The sequence below is a fragment of the Diospyros lotus genome, chromosome 4, assembly GCF_014633365.1.
Source record: "Diospyros lotus cultivar Yz01 chromosome 4, ASM1463336v1, whole genome shotgun sequence".
Lineage (NCBI taxonomy): Eukaryota > Viridiplantae > Streptophyta > Magnoliopsida > Ericales > Ebenaceae > Diospyros > Diospyros lotus.
Genome location: NC_068341.1, coordinates 9564169 through 9587846, shown reverse-complemented (window position 1 = coordinate 9587846; position 23678 = coordinate 9564169). Strand labels below are relative to the sequence as shown.

Below are 23678 nucleotides of genomic sequence, written 5' to 3'. Positions count from 1 at the left end.
CAGTGCCCTATGCTCACTAGAGGGATTTCTTGAAGACTGAGTTGGATGCCATGCATTTGAATTACACTTGGGGTATTGCTACTTTGCCTCGGGACAAGCATGCTATTAGTTGTAAGTGGGTGTATAAAATTAAATATAAATTTGATAATTCAATAGAAAGGTATAAGGCAGGTCTAGTGGCAAAAGGATACACACAACAAGAGGGTTTGAACTTCTTTAACACTTTTTCCCCGGTAGCTAAATTGGTTACAGTCAAGGTTCTCTTAGCTTTAGCTACTGTTCATAGTTGGCCTCTTATCCAGCTAGATGTTAATAATGAATTTCTTAATGTGGATATTTTTGAAGAAGTATATATGGACTTTCCACTTGGGTATTAGCCTAGAGCTACTCCTCCTCCTCAGGGGGAGAGGTTGGTTTGTAAACTGAATAAATCGATCTATGGGTTAAAACAAACTTTGTTGGGATTACATAGATCTTATCATATGCGCAGTGGAATTAAAAATTTTAGTTTGCAGTATCCCATTTTTTTTAGAAAATATTGTTTAAGAAATTGAAAGCAAAACAAAAGGTTACCTCTTTGATGAAATCCGATTTCACCGTTAAGTTTCCCATTATATAATCCTCCAAGTGTAAGATGTCGAGTCAATCCACCCGAAACCATTTCTATCCAAGAATATCAAGAGAAATAGAATTGAAAGAAATTTTTCTCAAAAATTTCTAACTCACTTCCTTGGATTCACACACAATTCCTCAAAACTCTATCAACACTCAAAATGATTCAAGTGTCTTAAATGAAGTGTTAAGAAAGCTTTTATAAGGTTTCATTAACCTTACTCGTTAAATGGTTGAGCTTCTCAAGCTCATTCCATTTAATGCTACTGGGCCAAGCCTAATCTAATGATATTTATTTGAATCCAATAGTGCCATTGGACCAAGTCCAATGTGTTAGCAAAATGCCCAATCCAATTAATGATTAAATAATTACATTCATAATATAATTATTTAATTATTCTTGTTTGTCTAATAAATAAATGCACTATAATTAGTAATTATAAAATTATTAATTTATCAATCTTCTTTTTGAAAGTGATTTTTTTTTTCTTTTGTGGAACTTTCTGGATTCACAAATAAATTGACAACGAGAATAATCAATAATTAATTTTCGTAAATCATGAGTGACATCTAGTAATATGTTATGATTTCTCAATTTATTATGAAATGGGTATTGTGAACCTTTTACTACGTTATCATGCAATATGGTCCTTCTATCATTCTATATCCCGACAAGATATGAGATCATGGTCAGTAGGTTGAATCTCTTATTCTCGCCATATGACCAAATCCAAAATTAATCTTAACTAATTATGACACAACCCTTATGGAATAAATTCCATCGTCATATTATCTCGGCCAATGATTTATCGTTAAGTGATTACTGGATCGTATAAGATATTTTCCTCATAAATCTTGAGGTGATAGATTCCATGTCTGATATACATATACCTCATGTATCATTGAATCACACATAGATACGTATGATTATTTTTTATTAGAACAACCACATAATATCGCTGATATCCTAATCCACCAATACATAGATATCCATGTCATCCCAGATTTAAGGACTAGTTGCACAATCACAGCTAACATTAAATCATTAATCCGTGAGAAATAACCCATGTGATTTAATGTTAACAATCATATTCAGTGAACTTGTTTTTGTAACAAGCACTCATTCGTCTTCTTTCTATATCTTATATAGAATGGCACGAGACTCACCAACCTTATCTTTCAGTATCTCATACTGAATAAGGAAGAAGACGATGTGCTGGCCTTTACAAGTTGTTATTATCTATGTTAAGCCAACTTGCTCATATTAATTAAGTTTTGATGATTAACAAAAATATTTTTATGATATAAATGTATTTCTTTCTCATATAAAAAAATAAATTTATTTTGAATTAAAAGTAGGTAGAAAGAGTATATTTATTTTGAATTAAAGGAGAATTACTTTTAGACATATTTTTCCTTTCTCATATAAAAAGTAAATTTATTTTGAATTAAAGAATATTTCTTTTAGACATATTTTTTTGTTTTAATCATTTATGTCTCAAAAGTTTATATTTGAATTTTCAAATCTTGATTTCTTATACAAAAAGTAAATTTATTTTGAATTAAAGGTGAAACATGTTTTCTTATTGTTTGAGAAAGCCTTAACATTTTTTTAATTTCAAACTTTATATTAACCTTTTCTTTAGTGGCTAAAATGCTTATAAATACTTCCCAAACTCATTTTTTGAGTATCCATTGCACATATTGCACATTCAAAGCTCCCAAAAACTCTTAAGCTAATTTTCAAGTATTTCAAGACTCTTAAAGATTCATTGTTCATCCACCGAAAAGTCACAAGGCAAGAGGAGAAAAGTTCTTCAAGTCTTTTACGACAAATCCGAACTTCTCCATTTGAGATTACAAATTTATTTATTTATTTAAATATTATTGCCTTGTATAATTTGTTCTTAATTGCTTATTTATGTCGAAATGTGGATAAATTATTTGTAAGCATTTAAATTATTATTGAGGATTGTATAGGTTTCCTAGATCCATTAAAATCTAGGTGAATCTAGTTTTCAAGGTAAGATAAGGAGAAAACCTTGATGTAGTGGTTACCTAGAACTCATTGTAATCTAGGTGTATATTTAGTTTCCAAGGTGAGCTAGTGTAGAAATCTTAGTGATTTTCATTTAGTGGAATCCCAAGAGTGGTCAGATCTTGGGAGAGTGGACTAGGTGTATGTGAAGACACCGAACCACTATAAATTGTCTTGTGCCTCATTATATTTATTTTTGTTATATTTTGTGGCTTACATTTATTATTAATCTCAAATATAACTTATTATATTTATCAAATATATATTTTTCAATGAAATCATTAATCAAGAATATTTATTAAAATTCAAAAAAAAAAATTAATCACTCAATTCACCCCCCTCTTGAGTGGCCATACCCTAAGGACCAACAATCCAGATTAGGAATTCTACGATTAGGAACATATTTATAGTATAACGAACTGTGGATTATCCGTAACTTGTATTCTTAATTTTTAAGAATGACATCCACTCCTTATTATACTAATGGATATATGTTTTATAATTTAAACCATATTCCAATTTAAATAAAACATAAACTTGTCATTTAAATAATATTTAAAGAATTACAAGATTGAATCACTTTTCTGTCACTAGAATTGGTCTTCATGGCTCATATCTAACAGGCTTCATGACAATGGTTTGCCAAGTTTTCCACTACCTTACTTAAATATGATTTTATCCATTCCAAGTTTGACTATTCCCTCTTTACTAAAGGTAAGGGGTCTTCTTTTGTGGCTTTGCTTGTTTTTGTCGACGATATCATTATCACAGGTAATGATACTACTGCTATGGCTTCTCTTAAAGAGTTTCTTGATGGTCAGTTGAAACTTAAAGACCTTAGTCGTCTAAGGTACTTCATTGGCCTTGAGATTGCTCGCTTCTCTAGAGGTATTTTCTTATCCCAACGATATTATACATTACAGATTCTTGAGGATATAGGTTTCTTATCTAGCAAACCAGCTATGGTTCCTATGATTCCCAATGTTAAATTGAGTTCTACTGATGGTGATTTGGTTGAGGATGTATTTGCCTATAGACGACTCATTGGTAATTTGCTTTATCTTACTATATCCCGTACTGACATTACTTATGTTGTTCATAAGCTCAGCCAATATGTTTCTCAGCCTCGAAAACCACATCTTGATGCAGTCCAACATCTATTGAGGTATCTAAAATCTTCTCCTGGATAAAGACTATTTTTCTCTACTTCTTCTTCTTTGCATATCCAAGCATTCTCAAATGCTGATTGGGGCTCTTGTTTAGATATAAGATGTTCTGTCACGGGTTTTTATATCTTCCTTGGTGATGCTTTGGTTTCTTGGAAGGCTAAGAAGTAAAGTACAATATCTCGATCTTTAGCAAAGGCTGAATATAGGGCTCTTGCTGCTATAGCCAGTGAGACTATATGGTTACATCAACTTCTTACTGATTTCTTAGCTTTTGCTCTCTCTCCTGCTATCTTATTTTGTGATAATCAAGCTGTGGTTCATATTGCATCCAACCCGATTTTTCACGAGCAGACAAAACACATCGAGTTGGACTGCCATTTTGTTCGAGATAAACTGGCAACTAGGGTTGCGTTCTCTTTGTTGTTTTCAAGTCATTTTTAGTTTTCAATTTTCTAAAATAATGAAAACGCATTCTCTTTATTGTTTTTAAAAATGCATTTTTGAAAACAAAAAAAAAAAAATTGTAAAGAAAACTCAAAACAACAAAAAGTTGTTTTGAGTGTTTTCATTCAAAATAAACTTTAAACTCAAAACACATTTATTTATGTATTTATTCATATTTTACTATTGTAATGGGAAAAAATATTACAAAATTCATTAACTTTAAAATGTATATATTTTTTTAATAATATATTAATATTAAATATTTCTAATTTACTGAGTAATCAATTTTTTTTGTATAAAATATTATTAAAAATTTATTTTCAAAATTTCAAAGAGAACACGTTTTCTAATTTTCTATTTTCAGAAATAGTTTTTCAAAATAATAAAGAGAACGTGTTTTCAATTTTCTAAAAACAGACAACCAAAACAGAAAACTGAAAATGAATTCAAAACTCAAAATTGAAAATTGAAAATCAAAGAGAACGCAACCTAGTGTTTTCAAGTTCCTACCCATTCGATCTGTTCATCAATTGGCATATTTGTTTACCAAGCCTTTACCAGCTCTTCAATTGTCTCTTCTATTATCCAAGATGGTTGTTATGAATATTCATAGTCCATCTTGAGGGAAAGTATTATCATCTATTGTATTTTGGTTCATTTTGTATTTTGTGACAGTGGTGTATTTTTTGTTATGTTGGACTTATTAGTTAGTTTTAATATTATTGCTTGCTATTGTTTCTCAATGGAATTTCTGTAAATTAGTCAATAGGTTTTGGTCAATATATAAGGTTGAGATCTAAATGAATACAAGATCGATGAAGCATTTTTAACTCTTGTTCTCGTTTCTGCATTAATAAATGTTATGGGTTTTGATTTTAGGTTGCTAATATCATGGTTCTGGGTTCAAAAAACTACCTTTTTACAAAAAGATAAAGAGGAAGCCAGGAAGGTTATATACGATTATGGTTTTACCAAAGCCTCGTGTGCAGGGAGCTTCGTGTACATTTTTACAAATTATGGATTTTGCTTTCATGTTTGATTTAGTGATATGGGCTTGGCTTATTAAAGGGGCTTGGATTGTGCTATTGAGTAAGAATGGTAGCATCTCTTACAGATAAACATAGGATTGACAAGTGAAAGCTCGGCTGTTTCCAATAAGATTGCATCCAAAAGCCTTTGAATCTAATCTCAGATGCAGATTTTGCCACCCCTGAACCTAACAAACAAAGCGAGGATTGCCATTTGTTTGCGAATCTTAATCTTCTTGGCTTCCATGGCCAACCCCAAATCAAAACTCTAAGGGGTTTCATTAATGCTTAGTCAAATGAAGATCTCAATGCCAACAACAACAGCAACAACGAGTCCCATGTTTCTTAACACAACAACAACCTCTCCCCTTCTTCTCTCATTCTCTCAATGGCCATGACTCTCGACGGTTGCCAGTGGCTGCAGAAGCCCAACGATTGCAGCCTCAAAGATCATGCATTTCCAATGGCTGAGCTGAGTTTGAGCAATTTGTTATCTTTTCAAAATGGTTTTTGTTCATTTTGGACTCGTTCTTTTACAACCTTTGTCATGTTTGTTTCTTGTTTATCTGTGGAAACTGAGCTCTAGAGGTTCCAATTATTATATATACGCATATATTATATATTTGATGCCTTTCCCTAGATCTACAGTATAGTGTGTTTTATTATAGACCTTCATGGAAAGGGTCTCCATTTTCTCATGGTGTAAAATGGTACAATTGTATCTCACTTTTTGTGAGAAAAATTTAAAGAGACTTGATCGGGCATGTAAGGTTATTGCCCTCAAATCTTTCTATATAAAAAAATGTGTCAAGATTGTTCTAATTGATTCTAACCCATAAGTCGTTTGTGACTTGGCTTTTGGTTTCTAGCGAATTCAATAAGTAAAAGTTGCTTACATTAATATTTGCTAGCCTTGGTGACAATAATGCATGTTTTTGTTTTTTTACCTTCCAATTTTAGTAAAATGCTTGGTCTTGGGTTGGAAGATAAGGGCATGGATAATTTCAAACTATTAATCCTGATGTGTAGTGTTTTATAGAATTTGGTAGCAACAAGATGCTTATCTTATCCACTTAACTAGATCTTTCAATGGCAATTTGGGGTTGATGTTTTGATCTTACCTAAATTCTAAGAGTGATTGCCTACTTTAATTATAGCCAAATTACTGATAATTGAACGTTTTAAACCCAACTTTAGAGCAGTTTACAATAGAAAAAATGTGTATCAAATTAAGTTGATATGCAAAGCATTCAATGTAAGCATAGTACATTTGCTTAGGATTATTTCGGAGCACAGAGCTTTGCTACATTCAATGTAAGCCTAGCACATTCAAATAGTTCAATTCAGCCACCTCTCAAAGGTGAAGAAACTTCATGACCACAACCATGGCAACACGAGGACATGTTAGACCTTTGCTCTGTCTCAACTGAAGGGTTCAAAATAGGGAAAGATTGGAATTTTTGTAAAATTTAAAAACTTCATTCTCGTCATTGAACTTCATTCCAATCTTAGGATAATATTATTATCTTCTCTTGACAATTTGTTGTTAATATAGAACACTCATTATCTTCAATGTTTAAGTGGGGTGTTCCCCAATTGTCTCTTGATGCTTAAGTGGTAATGGAGTAAGCACAAGTATGTTTAGAGGCACTTGGCAAACAAAACTAAAGCTAGTAAACAATTGTAGAGTAGGGGTGTGAAATGATACCAATATTTGGGAGGTTGGACAAGATTGAAGATGTTGATGAAAGAGATTGAAAGAAGAGGTCCCTTGCTTGTATGTATGTATGCTGTGGGAGGTAATTATTATAGGTGTTGATATCTATGTTTTGAAAGGTCTTCCATTGCAGCACATTCTTTCTATTCATTCATTGTTACACTTAATTAGGGTGCTCTCATTGTATACCAACCCAATTGAAGATGACATATGCTAGGCTGAGGCAATGCTTATTGGATCAACCAAGCATGTTATTTAATAGGTCGAGGCGAGGATTAACAAGGACCCACCTAATTAGGTCCATTCCCTAACTATTCACTGTATTTTCCATCCGAACATAGTTAATTGAATTCATTATATCAAGTTTTTGTATATTGAGTCATCTTAATGACTACATCAATTGCAATAAACATAGTTATGATTTGCATGAATAACAATGAACATTTATGTGCATAGAGTCTTAAAATACATTAGCTGAAGAGGAAGAGGCAAGACTCATGAGAGATTATTAAACTAGGACACGAAGGTCATTTCTCTATGGATCATCAAAGACCTTAAGAGTTACGATAAGAACGTCCCAGAGTATAGATTAAGTGATTGAGTCATCATAAGTTGGGATTCGCATTAATAAATCGTGGGTTCGATTTCTTGTCTTGCACAGTGAGATAAAATCTCCACATATGATTTACTTATTCTACTAAAATCGAGAACACAAGTGACAAAAGACTGCGCAAGAACAATAATCTAAATAGGAACAATTGATACTGATAAGTGAAAGATGTCTCTCATCATTTCATTGTAAATTTTTATAGGAGAAAACTTCAAAACAAATGCTCTTTATTCGCACCCAAATGGTAAATAATGAATGGGACAGGGAATGATTGATGCTGCAATTATTGAGGTTTATTATGAAATATAAAAGAAAATAAAGACTTGTGGACACCCAATTACAGTTCTACTCTTTGTTTACACTATATGTATGAATTTACCCATATGTTAGATGACTAAGAGTGTGTTAGATTAATAAATAATTTCAAATTTAGTCAAATATAAAAATAAAAGAACAAAAAATAAAAATTAATCAAATTTAAATTTATTAAATGACATGACATAAGTCTAACCATCTAGGGTATTAATAAACCCCACACTTAGAGAAGAAAAAAATTCTATTAGAATTTGTATGCAAAGGTGGAAGAACAAAGCCTGTCTAAGAGAGCTATGGAGAGCAAGGGAGCTCTCTGTGGTATCGAAGGCGGTCTTGCAGAAGGATTGCTTCGGAATGAGAAGAGTCTTCGGGTGTGTGAAGCCATGGAAGGGTTTTTAAGAGAGCTGTAAATGGGTCATCCAAGGGGACTCTTGTTGGTTTGGGTCTTCTGACCTGCAAAACAATAAATAGTCAGAAAGCAGGCAAGGATTTGTCCCGCATGGCCTCTTTAATGCCTAAATCAATCAAACACGATCATGCTGCTAAAGGATGAAAATGCAATATAGATGAGTGTTGGATGGTGCTCCTTGAAGAGCGAAAAGTATTTGAAAGAGTTTATGCCAAAGAGTTAGGGAAAAGTCTTCATATTCAAAAAAAGAATCCTTGAAGATGAGGACACATGACACCTTAGGACATGTGGCACGACCTTTTGGATAAGAGTGTTTCTAAGTCAAGCTTCAGGATGACTTTAGTGAGAAATCTCCTTAGGGAACGTGGCCCAAAAAAAGGCAGGTTGTGTTATGTGAAACAACATTAGGTTGAAGTAATGGGAGATGTGTCTCTCAAAAGGTTTCAAAGGCTAGTCGGCCAAGTCTTGGGGAAAACTAGCCCTCGAATCGTCTTTAGAAGATTGGTTGGATCTTCAGTGTGACTAGACTCTCGAAGACCCTTCTAGGATGAGGCATTCTCTTGGGTTTGAATTGACTTTTTCGAGAGTTTTCCAACGAAAACCCTATGAATGGTATGTTAAAAAAAATTAAAATAAAAAAAATATTTGAAAATAATTATTACAATTAAAATCATGTGCTAGTTTTGTAAAATAATTAATCTTATTTTTTGCAATCAACTAAGGTCAAAAGTCAAAAGCGAATGAAGGTCAAAATTTAGTTTTTGGTAAATAAAAAAGGAACCAAATCAAAATCAATTAGTTGGTTTAAACCAATTTAAACCAAATACTAATGCCAAACCCAGAGACATTCCCTAACCTTATGTATTATTAGTACTTGAGCAATAATTGTATCTTTTCATGTTCATCAATCATTAATACTAATAATAATAATAATAGTAAGTAGTCCCAAGGACACAGCGAAATGATAAAGGAGGGGCTGTAAAGATACAGTCATATTAAAGATTATTAGTGTGAGATTGATTTTTAGGAAAATAATTCTTTTTAGGGATGGTTCTTGGTAAGTGTTAGTGGACGCAGTCTCAAACTTTGATCACTTGAGTATATCTCTCGATTTACCTTTCTTGTGATTACTTAAGGGTGGATTCGGTGAGGGACGCAAGTGATGACGCATAATTTAAAATAATAATAGTAAAAAAAAAAAAAAAGAAGTTACAAAATTTCAAATGCTAAATCCAGCTCCACATTAAATAAATAAATATATATTAATATATATATAGCGGAGATAAAAATCTGACAAAAAGAATCCTAGTTGTGTGGATAATATGAGCCCCATGCTGCCCCAGCACCGGATATCATCTCTCTCTGCTCCTTCGATTGTTATCGATATTCTCTCCACACTTCCATTTTGCTCTTTCCACGCACTACTTCACTACTCTCCATCCATGGCCGCCATCACCAACTACCTCGCCAAACCGCCCCCTTATCTCGCCTTCGTCTCCCTCTCCCTCACCAAGATCAATCCCCTCAGTTCCCTTTCCACTAAACCCAGAAATCTGGCCTCCAAACTGGAATCAAAAGCTCACTCAACCCTATTCGTCGCCAAGGCCACGGCGGCCTCCAAGGTTCAGAGCGACGAGCGAGTCCAGAAAGTCCACAGCATGGAGGAATTCGACGAGGCACTCCGATCCGCCAAGGACAAGCTGGTGGTCGTCGAGTACGCAGCCAGCAACAGCCAGGAGAGCAGCCAGATCTACCCCTTCCTGGTGGAGCTCAGCCGGACGTGCAGCGACGTCGAGTTCCTGCTGGTCATGGGCGACGAATCGGACAAGACCCGGGAGCTCTGCAAGAGGGAGAAGATCGACCAGGTCCCGCACTTCAGCTTCTACAAGAGCATGGAGAAGATCCACGAGGAGGAGGGGATCGGGCCGGACCAGCTGATGGGGGACGTGCTGTACTACGGCGACAACCACTCGCGGGTGGAGCAGCTGCACCGCCGGGAGGACGTGGAGAGTCTGATCGAGGGGCACAAGGCTGACGGCAAGCTGATCGTGCTGGACGTGGGGCTGAAGCACTGCGGGCCGTGCGTGAAGGTGTACCCGACGGTGGTCAAGCTGTCGCGGCAGATGGCGGACACGGTGGTGTTTGCCAGGATGAACGGGGACGAGAACGAGAGCTGCATGGAGTTCTTGAAGGACATGGAGGTGATCCAGGTGCCCACTTTCTTGTTCATCAGAGACGGCGAGATCTGCGGCCGCTACGTGGGCTCCGGGAAAGGCGAGCTAATCGGCGAAATTCTCAGATATCAGGGCGTTCGCGTCACCTATTAATTAACCTTGTAAACAAGAAAGAAAGAAAGAAAGGTTTGATTTGATTTGCAAATGAATCATCATGCCATCCGGATTTGATACATAAATTATATACTCGTTGGATATTGATTTAATGACACTTTATACACACCACCCACCATTTATTTGATCCTGTGCCTGCTTATTATATATGGAGTAGAAAAGGAAAAGTATTGTGTCACTGATAAAATTTAGCAGTTAAAATCGTACATGTATTAGTCTCAAAAAATTTTAAATTCTAGTCGTTATATAATTGGTCATAAATCCCATATTCGATTTTCAGTGTTAGATTCCGTAATTCATTTCTCTGCAAAAATGATAGGATTAAGGTGCGAGAGGCTCTTAATATGTGAAATTTCACTATTGGCCTCAAAGAAAAAGGAAAAGTATTAAAGGAGATAAACATATATAGCCAGCGAGATATGACCATATATGGTATCAATACGTTAATTTTATATTTTTTTAATATGTATACTCCGGTTCGGTTAGTCATATATATATATATATATATATATTATATGACCACAATTTTGGTGGTGCTTAAGTATGACCACAATTTAGCACCCCCAAGTTAATTAGCATGACAGCAATTAATAATGCAACTTCGTGTGATATTCATTTATAAGGTATTAGGGAGGCAATGTTCGAAAAGATCAGACCAACAAAAGATATGTTTATTTTAGGAAGCATTCTGACATTTATAAGATAAAATTAAGAGTCAATTCTAAATAATACTCTCTAGATTTGATGAAATTATAAAAAAAAAAATTAATATTGGAGAAATAATAATAATGATAATGATATTTTCTGTTAAATAAAGAGATAAAATAACTAATTTATCTTTCATTCTCTCTCTGTTCTTTGCTCTGATTGAAAAAATAAAAATAAAAATCAAATAAATAAAAAGTAAACTAACGTTAACACAAAACTTGCTAAACTCATCGTAGCATATTACAATGAACCTAGATGAGTTCATCACTTGCATTTCATCACCCGCATGTGATGAACTATTAAAAATAAAAATAAAATAAATAAAAAGTAAATTGATGTTGTCACGAAACTCATTAGGCTCATTGTAGCATATTGCGATGAACCAAGATGGTTTCATTACCTAGGGAACTCACGTTTATTTGGATTTTGTCAAATACAAAATAAAGTGAAAAGGAGAAGAAAAAGAAAAACAAGAGTTTGGCACAACTTAGATCTAATTTAGTCAAACCCAAAACACATCAAGAAAGAAAGAAGAAGAAAAAAGAAAAATAAAGATTTGACATCACCTAAATATATATAAATTCTATTAAACCCAAAATAAAGATGGAAGAAGAAAAGTAAAGGTTTTATCTATAGAAATTAGGATTGAACTCTATTAAACCTATAATAGGGAAAGAAGAAGAAGAAGAAATGTTTGAAAAAAATTTTGTTAGACTTGTGGTAGAGAGAAAAGAAGAACAAGAAAAAAAAAATAAAGTCAAAAGAGAGAGATTGAGTGAAATACATAGAGATGGTGTTGATTTTTCACACCACGACTGTGAAAGTATCATTAGAGAAAAAGGGAAAGAGATAGGAAAGGAAATGAGTGAAATGAAAGAAAAAGAGAGTTTTATGTATAAATATAATTTAGTCATTTTATAATATTTAATAAGTTAATTAATAAAATTATAGAAATTATAACATAATATTAAACTTTAGAGATATTTATTGTATTTTTTAAAATATTATAATTAATTTTTGCAACTATCCCAAACTCGAGTATTGCATGTAATTTTTCTTAGAATTAAATGATAATATTTTTGTATACTAATTTTTTATACTCGTAAAATTATAAGTACTTTTTAAGTAATTAATAATATTTGTTTAAAGTTATCAACTATTATTCAGAAATTATAAGTTCTTTAAGAATTAAAAATATTTTTAATTTTTAAAAATTATAAACACTTTTACATAATAGAAAGTATTTAGTTTTAAAAACTATAAACACTTTTTAAAAAAATATTTTTTTAATATTTAAAAATATTTCATAATTTATAAAAAAAAGTGTTGTTAACTTCTTAAAAAAAGTACTTATAATTTTATAAATATAAAAAATTAATATAAAAATAACATTACTGTAAATGAGTTAGAATTTCATGTAACCCACCAGGTTTAATTAGTGATATTAAGACTTCTAAAAAGAGATTAAGACTTAATATATTATTATTATTATTATAATTAAAGGTGTATACTATCTAATTTATATATGCCTATTTGTAATATGTTGGGCAATATATACCTTTTTAATCTATAAAATAATTTTCACGTGTCTCGCCAATTTTTTAAACGCTATTCATTATATCCTATGTTATACAGAAACACTTTATAGGTACCGTTTTTCTGTTTTCGAAACGTTTCTTATTCTCATTTCGAACCCTATTTATGTCTATTTTTTTGAAAAACGTCTGTTTCCACGTTTCTGTTTTCAATATAAAAACGTTTCTCGTTTTCGTGCAACATAAATTATATCAATTCAAACCTAGCTAGGGTGGGACTATGGAAATTTTAATAGAATAATGTAATAATTTATATTTCATCAAATTAAGATAAATAAATTTATAAAAATAAACTTTAATTATAAAATCGTCATTACCATATAATTCTCTTCATAATTTGCTATTAAATTTTCCGATATAATATGATTCCAAAATAACCATAGTTGAAGGGAAAAAACCAAACTTAAGGCGGGTCGGGTAGTGACAGAGTCGGGGCGGTGCAAGATTGTCGGTACGGGTGCACGGTCGCAGCATTACGGCAGCTTCCTTCACTGAAGCAGCTTCACCTAGCGCCGAACCTTCCCCTTCCAGAGAGAGCGGAGCCTTACGACAACGAAGGGTCTCGGTCATCTAAGGTACGGCAATAACAAATCACCGAGCTATTTCAGTTTCTTATTGCTGCAATTTTACATCTACAGCTGTTGTTGAGGATTTAAAGCTAGATTCTGGAACAGACGGGTTGAATAGATGCTCAGTTGATTCTGTTCCGATTCTATTGTTGTTTCTCTACTGGCGATAATTTCTGGTGGAAGTTCGTTGAAATCAATGCTTTCTTCTATTGTGAGAGAATTTTAATTGAGATTTCACGGTTTATGTTGTTGTGATTCTGTCTGTCGCAGAACAGATGTCTCATTCTGTCGATATAGCACTGCATAGAAATCGAATTGAGAGTAAATAGAATCTGGACTTAAGATTTGCAATTCTCTTTGATTTGTTTTGGATTGAAGATCTGTGAACGGGATTGTTGGTTTTGGTGATTCTTTTGCTCTTTCTGTATTTTAGCACCTTAAACGCGAGGATAGGATACTTGAAGTAGTTGTATGAGTTCTTTTGTTTTGTTTTGTTTTTGTTTTTTTGTTCTGCTTTCTTTTTGAATCCGTTGTAGATAAGCACATCACCTGAAAACACAGTTTTGGTTGTGAAGGGATAGTCCAATGATTACAAAATGCATGCATGAACCACCCTAGATGGGATTAAGTTCAACACTTCTACAGAAAAAACACTTGAATTGCCCATTGAACGCCACCAACTGCATGTGGATTACACTTCCAACTACCTTAGAGAGAGCATTCATGTCATTTTACTGGAAAAATAAGGGTCACTAACTCAGTTGTCCAGCTTCAACAAAAAATGATAGTGCCTTTGTGGGAAGAGCTTCTGTTGTAAGAGGGATTTGCTATCAGCTTCGTTCATAACTCAACATCTGCATCTTCATCTCCCTTTCTATTCCTCGCGCCCCCAACCACCACCAAAACCAAAGGGCATGAATAATAGGGGCTGTTCATTTTAATTTTTGAAAACCATTCACATATTTTGATCAGTAAAGAAGCAATTATGAAACATTGAGTCTATTGGCTTTTGCCTTTGCCACTGATATTTTTGCTTACTACCCTTCAGCACAGATATGTTAACTGTCATTATTATGTTGTTTCAAATTGCAAGTTCCTGATCTAAATCAGTCAATGTTTATATCAACTAATGAAAGTTAATCTTTGGCAGTTCTGGCATAGACTTCCCCTTCCCTATTGCTCCCTCCCGCATCCCTGCCTTTTCCTTTGCTGCAACAACTTATTTATATCAAATTCATGAGTAACGTTGATCGAAGTCGTGGCATAGCCTGCCTCTTTAGCATAGCTACTAATTATGTAGGAAATGATCAATCTCATTGCTTAGACAATAGTGCCCAAGGGCTAATTAAAATTGAATTTATGAATGCACTGGATGCTCTCAGTAAATTGGATTGATTTAGACCTTGTCAACATCCTTAAATTATGCTTTGATATGCTAGTTATGTTTTACTCCTATGAAAGTTGCCATTGGGGGTTCATTTTGCTATGCAGATTGATTTTGTTACCCAAGACAGATGCTGACGTGAAAATATGTCATGTGGAAGAGAACTGTCATGGCTCTCTACTTGGATCTGCAGGATTTCATCATTCGTGCTCAAGTTTTGAAGCTGTATAGACAGGCATTGAGGACTGCTAGAAGAGCCCCACCTCATGCTAGAGGTAGTTCCTGATTTTGAAGAATAATTTCTTGACTCGTTACCTGAATAGAAAGGAGAAAAGTAGAAAATATTTCATTAATTAAAGGAACTCACAGGATTTTTTTTTGTTTTTTTTTCGATCTGGCCAAATCAGTATTTCTCCTGACACCTCATTTAGCCATTTCCTTTCGTTTTACTAATGTATGTGATAGTACCTCTAAACAATTGATTGAATTTTTGTTCCAAAACAGTAAGAGTTCCTCAGTAGCTTCAGCAATGAATGACAACCAATACAATGAAAGAAGACAAAAACAGGCCTATTCGAGAGGGCCTCTCTCTCCCGCGACTTCTCCAACAGATTTTTCCACACCTTCTCTCTCCTTCTCTCCTCCCTTTTATACCTTCTCCCCTGCTCACTCCAGCCCATGCCCGATTATTCCCTTCTAACTAACTTGTGACTCTTCTACCCTTGAGTCATTTTACTTGGTTGCCCCTATGGTCCCCACCACTTTTCCCTTCCTTCCTTCTTCTTTGATAAGTTTGTTTAATGTGGGTCCTAACAACACTCCCGCCCATAAGTCTCACCTTGTCCTCAAGGTGGAATTCTGGAAATTAAAGTAGAATATGATGGTAAGGCTCCCATGTTGCTTCCAATGGGGGCAGCCCCTTCCATTGAATAAGGACATCAAGGTTCCTTACATTTTCCCCTGTGCTTGGCCTTATTCCCAACAGAAATTCCGGTGACACTATCATTTCCAGCTCAGCTAAAAGCTGATCAGGAATTTCAAGGATTTCCCTAATTGCTCCTTCAGCCTTGCGCAGCTGCGATGCATGGAACATGGGGTGGATAGCACTAGAATGTGGTAAGGTCAGCTTGTAGGCCACATTACCGATCCTCTCCACTGGAAACGACCCATAGAACCTCGGTGCTAACTTCTCATTCAGTCTCTTCGCCAACATCTTTTGCCAATGGGGCCAAATTTTTACATAAACCATATCACCCACGTCAAACTGCATATCTTGCCGCTTCTTATCTGCTATTTCCTTCATCCGAACTTGAGCCTTTAACAATTGGGACTGCAATTCATCAAGAGTTGAGTCTCGCTCCAATAGTTGTTGTTAGATTGCATAAACTGATGTAGTACCCGTCTCAAATCTCAATAATGGGGGAGATTCGCACCCATAGACAATTTGGAACGAAGTTAATTTTGAGGACGCATGAAAGGAAATATTGTACCAGTATTCTGCCCATGGCAACTAGTTGCACCACGCCTTAGGTTTGGACGAACAAAAACAACGAAGATATGTCTCTAAGGTGTGATTTAAGACCTCTGTTTGTCCATTGGATTGTGGGTGGTAGGAGCTGCTCATGTTCAATTGAGTGTGTGCCATTGGAATAGCTCCACCCAAAAATGACTAAATTTTTTTTTATCTTGATCGGAGATGATAGAGTTTGGAACCCTGTGTAGCCTGACAACCTCCTTCACAAAGATCTTTGCTATGCTTGCTGCTGTGAATGGGTGTTTTACAGTAATATTTGCTTAATCGATCGACCACCACCAATATTGTATCCCTCCCCCCTGATCTTGGCAGCCCTTCAATGAAATCCATGGACACGTCCTCCCAAAATTTGGCGCGAAACTAGAAGCAGTTGTAGCAACCCACTGGGTGATAACGCTTCATACTTATTCTGTTGGTACACAAGGCAATTACGGACATATTGTTGAATGTCCCTCTTCATCCCCACCCAATACACGTTTGAGGAGATCCTTTTATAGGTCTTGAGAACCCCGAAATGGCCTCCAATCCACCCATCATGCCCCTTCTTCAGCATTAAAGGAATCAAGGTGGATCCCTTAGGTAGATACAGCTTCCTCTTGAACGATACAGCTTCCTCTTGAACAATAATTAACCATCTACCAAGGTGAACCCAGGTTTTCTAGTGGGATCAGCCTTCACCTCCTTAACTATGAGTTGCAGTGCCGCATCCTCCTCCACCTCCTTCTTAAGTTGGTCCAGTTGCACCACCTAGGGAATTATGAGAGTCAATAATGAAATGGAAGTTTGGAGGCGCGAGAGGGCATCTGCTGCCCAGTTCTCCAACCCGCGTCGATATTGAATCTCACAATCATATCCCATTAACTTCATGACCCATTTTTGACACTTTGAACTGAGCACCCTTTGTTCCATTAAAAAATTTAAGCTTTGTTGGTCTGTCCGAATAACAAATTTCTGCCCCATCAAATAGTGTCTCCACTTCCTCACCGCAAACACCATGCCTGTCAGCTCTCTCTCATACACTAACCTCTGTCGGCCTCTGGGATTTAGGGAATGGCTGAAAAAAGCGATAGGTCGCTGCTTCTGCATCAAAACAGCTCCCAAACCATGCCCGGATGCATCAGTCTCCACAACGAATTCCTTGGAAAAATTCGGTAAGGCCAACACCGAAAGTTCAGTCATCATTCTTTTAAGAGATTGGAAGGCTTGTTCTGCTAACTCATCCCAGAAAAAATTCCCTTCCCAAAGGTGGTTTGTCATGGCCAAGCCAGCTTCCCATAATTCTTCACAAACCTTCGATAGTACCCCGTAAGACCCAAAAATCCCCGAAGCTCTTGTAAGGATTTAGGACTAGGCCATTTCATGACTGCCTTAATTTTGGAGTTATCCGCAGCCACCCCTTCATGAGAAATGACGTGTCCCAAGTACTTAACCTCCCACTGCCCAAACTGACACTTTTTCGCATTAGCATACAACCGATGCACTGCTAGTAGCCCCAAAACACACCTCAAATGCTCCTTATGCTCAGCCATATCCCTACTATAGACCAGAATGTCATCAAAAAATACCAAAAATGAATTGCCTCAGTTGCTCCTTAAAGATCTCATTCATCAAGGATTGAAATGTGGTGGGGGCATTAGTACCAAACAGCATAACCAAGAATTCATAATGTCCCTCATGTGTGCGAAAAGCAATCTTAGGAACGTCCTTATGATTGATTCGAATTTGATGATACCCCAATTTTAAGTCCAACTTGGAAAAGACAGCATCCCCATTCAGTTCATCCAATAATTCTTCCATAACTGGAATGGGATATCTATTAGGAATAGTTATCTTGTTTAACGCTCTGTAGTCAACACAAAATCTCTATCCTCCGTCCTTCTTTACCAACAATACCGGGCTGGAAAATGAACTCACACTTGGCCTGATAAGCCCGGCTGCCAACATCTCCCTAACCAGCCTTTCAATCTCATTTTTTTGAAATTGGGGATACTGATAAGGCCGAACATTCACTGGTGGCACCCCTGGTTGCAGTGTAATTGCACGGTCCCGCTTCCGGTGCGGGGGAAGACCCCCCCCCGGGGCGGCTCCTCAAACACCTATTTGAACTCTGCTAGCAGCTCATGTAAGTGATCTGGAACAGCCTCTCCAGTCTTGTTTTCCACATCAGTCAAGCTCCCCAATTCAAGTAGCACCCTTTCCCCATTTTCTCTGAATGCCCTCATCATCGATTTCAATGTCACCAAGGTTTTACTAAGGCTGGGATCTCCGTGCAGTGTTTCGGTGTGCCCCCCCCCGGCCTTAAATCTCATCATCAATGAGCCCCAATCAACTTGGGTCTCTCCCAGGAAGCCAACCACTTCATTCCAAGGATCACATCTGAACTCCCCAGCTCCAATGACAGAAAATCCTCCACTATTTCCATATTTTGCAGCGTTAAGACTATCCCCTTACACACTCCCACCCCCTAGACAGCCATCCCCGACCCCATGATCACCCCATATCCTCTTGTTTGAGTCCAGGTCAGCCCTAATTTCTGCACCAATTCAGCTGCTATAAAATTATCGGAAGCCCCACTATCAATTAAGACCACCACCTCTTGTCCCCCCACTTCCCCTTTTACTTTCATGGTTTGTAGAGGGGTTAATCCCACTACCGAGTTGAGGGATAGCTCCACCACCTCCCTTAACTTGACCAGGTCTCCCCCTTCCCCTGATTCATCCCCTATTTCGGCCTCCTGTACATCTTCTTCTTCCTCATCCCTTTCCTCCTCATAAATCACCTAACAGTATGCTTCATTCTTCAAAAACCTGGGCAAGTTTTTGGTAGCAATAAAGTAGAAAAACAAATTAAATGGGACACAATTTCTAGTTCTCCACTGAGCTAGCAAATTTGAATCTCTGTCTCTCCCCCACCTTTACTTTGGACATTACCATGCACAATTTGTTCCACATTCTTTTCCTTTGATGCTTTGATGCTGATTTTTTTGTTTTTGGTAGTGCATTTTACATTCTCTAAAGAAACGATTTATGCTTGTTTGTATGACATCAAGACAAACCGGTCAAATGCCCCTCAGCCTTGTATATTTATGCTTCTTATCACTCTGTTAGCACTCAAATTTCTGTATCCAAAATTTAGAATTTTCAAGTTCATGCTTACATTTTTGCCATCTTGCCACTAGTTTCACTCTCTAACTGGCAGCGTAGAATGAATGTGAATAATAATTTATTTACGTCTTCCATCTTCTGAGCTTGCACACAATCACGGTCAAATTTGAATAGAAGTTCTCAACTATGCATGCTAGCCTAATTGTTTTTGCCGAAATTGTGATGGATACAGCTGAACTGACGCAGATAATTAGACAAGAGATGGAGCAAAATCGTGATTGCTGTGACAGGCAGAGGATCCGGTTCTTGCTTGGAGAAGGGACAGGGAAATTGAAAGGTTTGGATGAGATGCTTGATATGCAAGGTCATTGATTATGCACTGCATTTTATCAAACTTTCTATTTAACTCTCCCCCTGTTCAAATGTTGTCTTTCCTGCAATTTGGTTCACATTTATTTATGGGCTTGGTTTGGATCTGGCTGATCCAGATTCTCTCTCAAGTGCTATAAATATTAATCTTGAATTTATATGTGATATATTTTACATATTGGTTAGGAAAATGTTTATATATTTTATCTTTGAAAAGCCAGACGCTAAAAAATTTGACAATAATGTGTGTGATTTCTTGTCAGAATAGTAGAATTTTTATTTGGTCTCAAAATAAAATAAAATAAAAGATTTTTGAAATTTTTTAAGTTTTCTTTGTATTTTTATTTAAAATATGTTACTTATTTTTTGTTATGTAAGCATTGAACAATGTGTAAAACATCCAACGAAATAGCGTTTTAATAAAATAAAGTTAGATAAAAAAAATTAGAGGAAGGCTACATAAATAGAAATTTTATACAAAAAGTTATTTAAAAGGATGTGGCATTAATAATTGAAAAAAAAAATAAAAAAGCTCGCAAAAATAAATTATAATTAAAAAATAACAAAAGTAAAATAAAAAAATTAATAATCATATTTATAAATATATTTTCTTTCACCTCCTAACACCCTAAAATTAGTATTAGGATGTAAGCAGCAACATATGTGTATGGAAGAGAAGGGGAAGGTGTCATTATCTTTCTCTTTCTATCATGAAACCTCCGTGCTCCGTTCAAACAAGAAAAATGATGTCCCTTTTCTTCTGTACCCCCTCATCCGCATCCAAGCATAAGCTTACAGTCAGAGACCATCCACAAATTTTGTTGGATTAGCAACAGGCCGCGATTTCTGCCGCCTCCTCGTTAAAGCTTCAGAACAAATATTCCAATCTACGAACTCTGTAATGTAAACAACACTGCAGCACAAAGGTTGGTAATGGCTTCAACTGTGGTGGCCTCGTGCCAAAGACACTGCTAATCCAGTTTCCAGGCTTAGGCTTTGGCAGACAGTAGTAACAGCACGCAGTTCAATCACCCATTCACCAATAATCCCCGCATGAGCACGCCCCATCTTTGATGTGATGGAAGCGGTTTGTGTCTCTCACAAAGATCTCCCTCCTCTCCAAGTGGGATATGAACTTTATAACAGTGTGGCAATCCCCACAAATTCTAAGGTTCTTTATGACTTGAAGCGGAGACCCTGGGCGAGTGTTCAGAACCCCAAACACTACTGCCAACTTCTCACTGTGGCCGCACAGAATTTGCTCCTTGTCTTCTTCTTCCACATCATGCAGAAGAAAGTCGGTGTTCGGGAAACAACTTGATTTCTTCATTTCCATAGTAAATTGGACCAACTTTTCATTGATTAGGGACATATGAGGATGGGATCTGTCTCCTGCCAAAAACATGTGAACCTTGTTTTTTACTTCAATCCAACTGCAACCTGGGTTCTTGCTCAAACCCTTCTCCTTCATCACATCCCGCAATTTGTCTACTTCATTCCATTTTCTCTTATAAGCATATATGTTGGATAGAAGAATGTAGTTCCCAGGATTTCCGGGTTCCAACTCAAATAATTTCCTGGCAGCCATCTCACCCAGATGAAGGTTATTGTGAATTCTACTAACACTCAGTAATGCTCCCCAAACACAAGCGTCTGGTTCGCACGGCATTTTCTTGATTATATTACAAGCCTCTACCGTCTTTCCAGCACGACCAAGAAGGGTCACCATGCAAGCATAATGCTCAACTTTTGGTTCAATTCCATGCTCTTCAAACATGCTGTTAAAGTAGTTTTGTCCCACCTCTGTTAAGCCAGATTGGCTACACGAAGATAATATACAGGTGAAGCTAATGGAGTCAGGCTCCTGTCCACTCCTCTGCATCATATGAAAGATCTCCATAGCTTCCTTAGCCTTACCGTGCATTGCGTACCCACTCATTATTGCATTCCAACAAACCAAATTTCGAGTGCGCAACCCATCGAAGCAAAGACGAGAAGCCTGGATCCTTCCACACTTGGCATACATATCAATCAGTGCACTACCCACATAAACATCAACAGGGATCTCCCTTCTAATAATGAAACCATGAGCTGCCTTCCCATGCATTAGTGCTGAAATATTGCCACAAGCTGGTAACAAGGAAGGGATTGTGACAGAGTTTGGCTCCACCCCAGCAACCTGCATCTCTCTGAACAGGTCTAAAGCCTCCATGGGTTTACCATTCTGAGAGCAACAAGCAATCACTGATGTCCAAGAGACCACATTCAAGTCTATCCCTTTTCCCATGAATTCCCTAAATACCCTCAATGCCGTATCGCCAAGGGCATTCCTTGATAGCCCAGCAACCAGTGCATTGCAAGCACCTACGTCTAATTGCTCCATTTCATCAAACACCTGTGACATCTCTGCACTGCAGGCACACTTTCCATACATATCTATAAGTGCACTGACAACACATTTGTCTGATCCAATTCCCTGCTTGATCACATAACCATGAACTTGAATACCCACGATTAGAATATCCAAGTCTCCCACCGCAGGAAGAACACTGGATATGCTAGTCCCATCAGGCTTAAAACCTTGTGAATGCATCTGCTGAAACGTCGAGATTGAATCCGAATGCCGCCCACTCTGGTTGAATCCAGCAATCATCCCATTCCATGAAACTGAATTAGGTTCAATTCCTAAGCTTGCCATCTCATCAAACACCTCCTTCGCTTCACTTACACATCCTTGTCTAGCATAGCCCGCAACTAAAGCACTCCAAGAAACCACATCTGAGTCCGGCATTAGCTCAACCACCTTGCGGGCATCCGCTAATCCATTGCACTTAACATACATATGGACCAAGGAGGATTGAACATACGAATCCGAGGTATGCCCAGTTACAGTGGCAATGCCATGGATTGGTCGTCCGGCTCTAAGGTCGGACAGTCCGGCGCACGCCTTGAATACGCTAGGGAGGACTTGGGCATCGGGCAAGACGCCTCGAGACAACATCCGCGACAGGAAACCAAGAGCGAGCCCGAAACGATTGAGTTTCGTACAGGCGTAAATGAGGGTGGAGAGTGGGAAGACATCGGGCTCGGGGATCGAACCCAAAACGAGCTCTGCATCTGCGAAGCATTGATGATTTGCGTAGAGCGAGATGAGCCTAGTGGAAAAGTGGGTTTGTGTGGAAAGGCCGGTCTTGATGATGTGAGCGTGAGCTTGTCGCGCTTGAAAGAGAGAAGCTGTGGTTGCAAGGAGACGGCTGAGAATGGAAGGAGCATAGAAACTGTTCATCAGATGCAAAGCTTGGCTTGCCATGGCCTGAAATTAGCTTCTTTCGGGAGGATTCCACATTGAGATTGGGTTCAGCATTACGTTCATTCCGTGGACAATTGAGTATAAACCCTTATTAGGTGTAAATTGCATCACACTTCACGTTCCTAAGAGTGTCTTAAAATTAAATTTAATAATGGTCATAAAGATTTATGTGGTTTATTTTTTTTTTAAAAAAACATTTTATCCATACCATCACGAACTTTCTTATTTAAAATTTAATTAATTTAATGAATAACTTGAATTAATTTCATTACATACTAATTAGGTTAAATTAAAATTAAATAATAATAAAAAATTAAAAATAGTGATACGACTAGTTGTAATCATAGTTTTTGACGTTTTAAACGATAGTTTTAGTTGAAAAACTTATTATTTCTATCACGGCAGATAACCCGTT

The 23678-nt window shown here is 36.6% G+C and overlaps 3 protein-coding genes across 7 annotated transcripts; 2 read left to right on the top strand and 1 right to left on the bottom strand.

Annotated features, from left to right (window-relative positions):
• The first annotated feature begins 9710 nt into the window (after window positions 1-9710).
• On the top strand, window positions 9711-10787 carry LOC127798817 (thioredoxin-like protein CDSP32, chloroplastic). The gene has a single exon (XM_052332434.1). It carries the CDS (start codon window positions 9785-9787, stop codon window positions 10667-10669), a length of 885 nt encoding a protein of 294 aa, XP_052188394.1. The 5' UTR covers window positions 9711-9784; the 3' UTR covers window positions 10670-10787.
• A 2643-nt stretch (window positions 10788-13430) lies between these two features.
• Window positions 13431-20129, top strand: LOC127800702 (uncharacterized). Of its 5 annotated transcripts, none has more exons than XM_052335468.1 (3): window positions 13431-13568; window positions 15054-15221; window positions 19817-20129. In XM_052335468.1, the coding sequence occupies exons 2-3, from the start codon at window positions 15098-15100 to the stop codon at window positions 19954-19956; spliced, it is 264 nt and encodes an 87-aa protein (XP_052191428.1). In that variant the 5' UTR covers window positions 13431-13568; window positions 15054-15097; the 3' UTR covers window positions 19957-20129. The 5 variants fall into 5 exon arrangements, with proteins under 5 accessions (XP_052191428.1, XP_052191431.1, XP_052191429.1 ...); XM_052335471.1 differs by having other exon boundaries at window positions 13439-13568; window positions 15107-15221; XM_052335469.1 differs by having other exon boundaries at window positions 13516-13568; window positions 15077-15221.
• A 398-nt stretch (window positions 20130-20527) lies between these two features.
• On the bottom strand, window positions 20528-23334 carry LOC127800701 (pentatricopeptide repeat-containing protein At1g20230). Its single transcript, XM_052335465.1, has one exon. The coding sequence runs from the start codon at window positions 23261-23263 to the stop codon at window positions 20990-20992; it is 2274 nt and encodes a 757-aa protein (XP_052191425.1). The 5' UTR covers window positions 23264-23334; the 3' UTR covers window positions 20528-20989.
• Window positions 23335-23678: the final 344 nt, after the last annotated feature.

Coding starts and splice junctions, on each gene's coding strand:
- LOC127800701 (XM_052335465.1), bottom strand. CDS start 23,263: ATGGCAAGCCAAGCTTTGCATCTGATGAACAGTTTCTATGCTCCTTCC.
- LOC127800702 (XM_052335468.1), top strand. CDS start 15,098: ATGTGGAAGAGAACTGTCATGGCTCTCTACTTGGATCTGCAGGATTTC. Junction 15,222..19,816: donor AGCCCCACCTCATGCTAGAG/GTAGTTCCTGAT, acceptor TGATGGATACAG/CTGAACTGACGCAGATAATT.
- LOC127798817 (XM_052332434.1), top strand. CDS start 9,785: ATGGCCGCCATCACCAACTACCTCGCCAAACCGCCCCCTTATCTCGCC.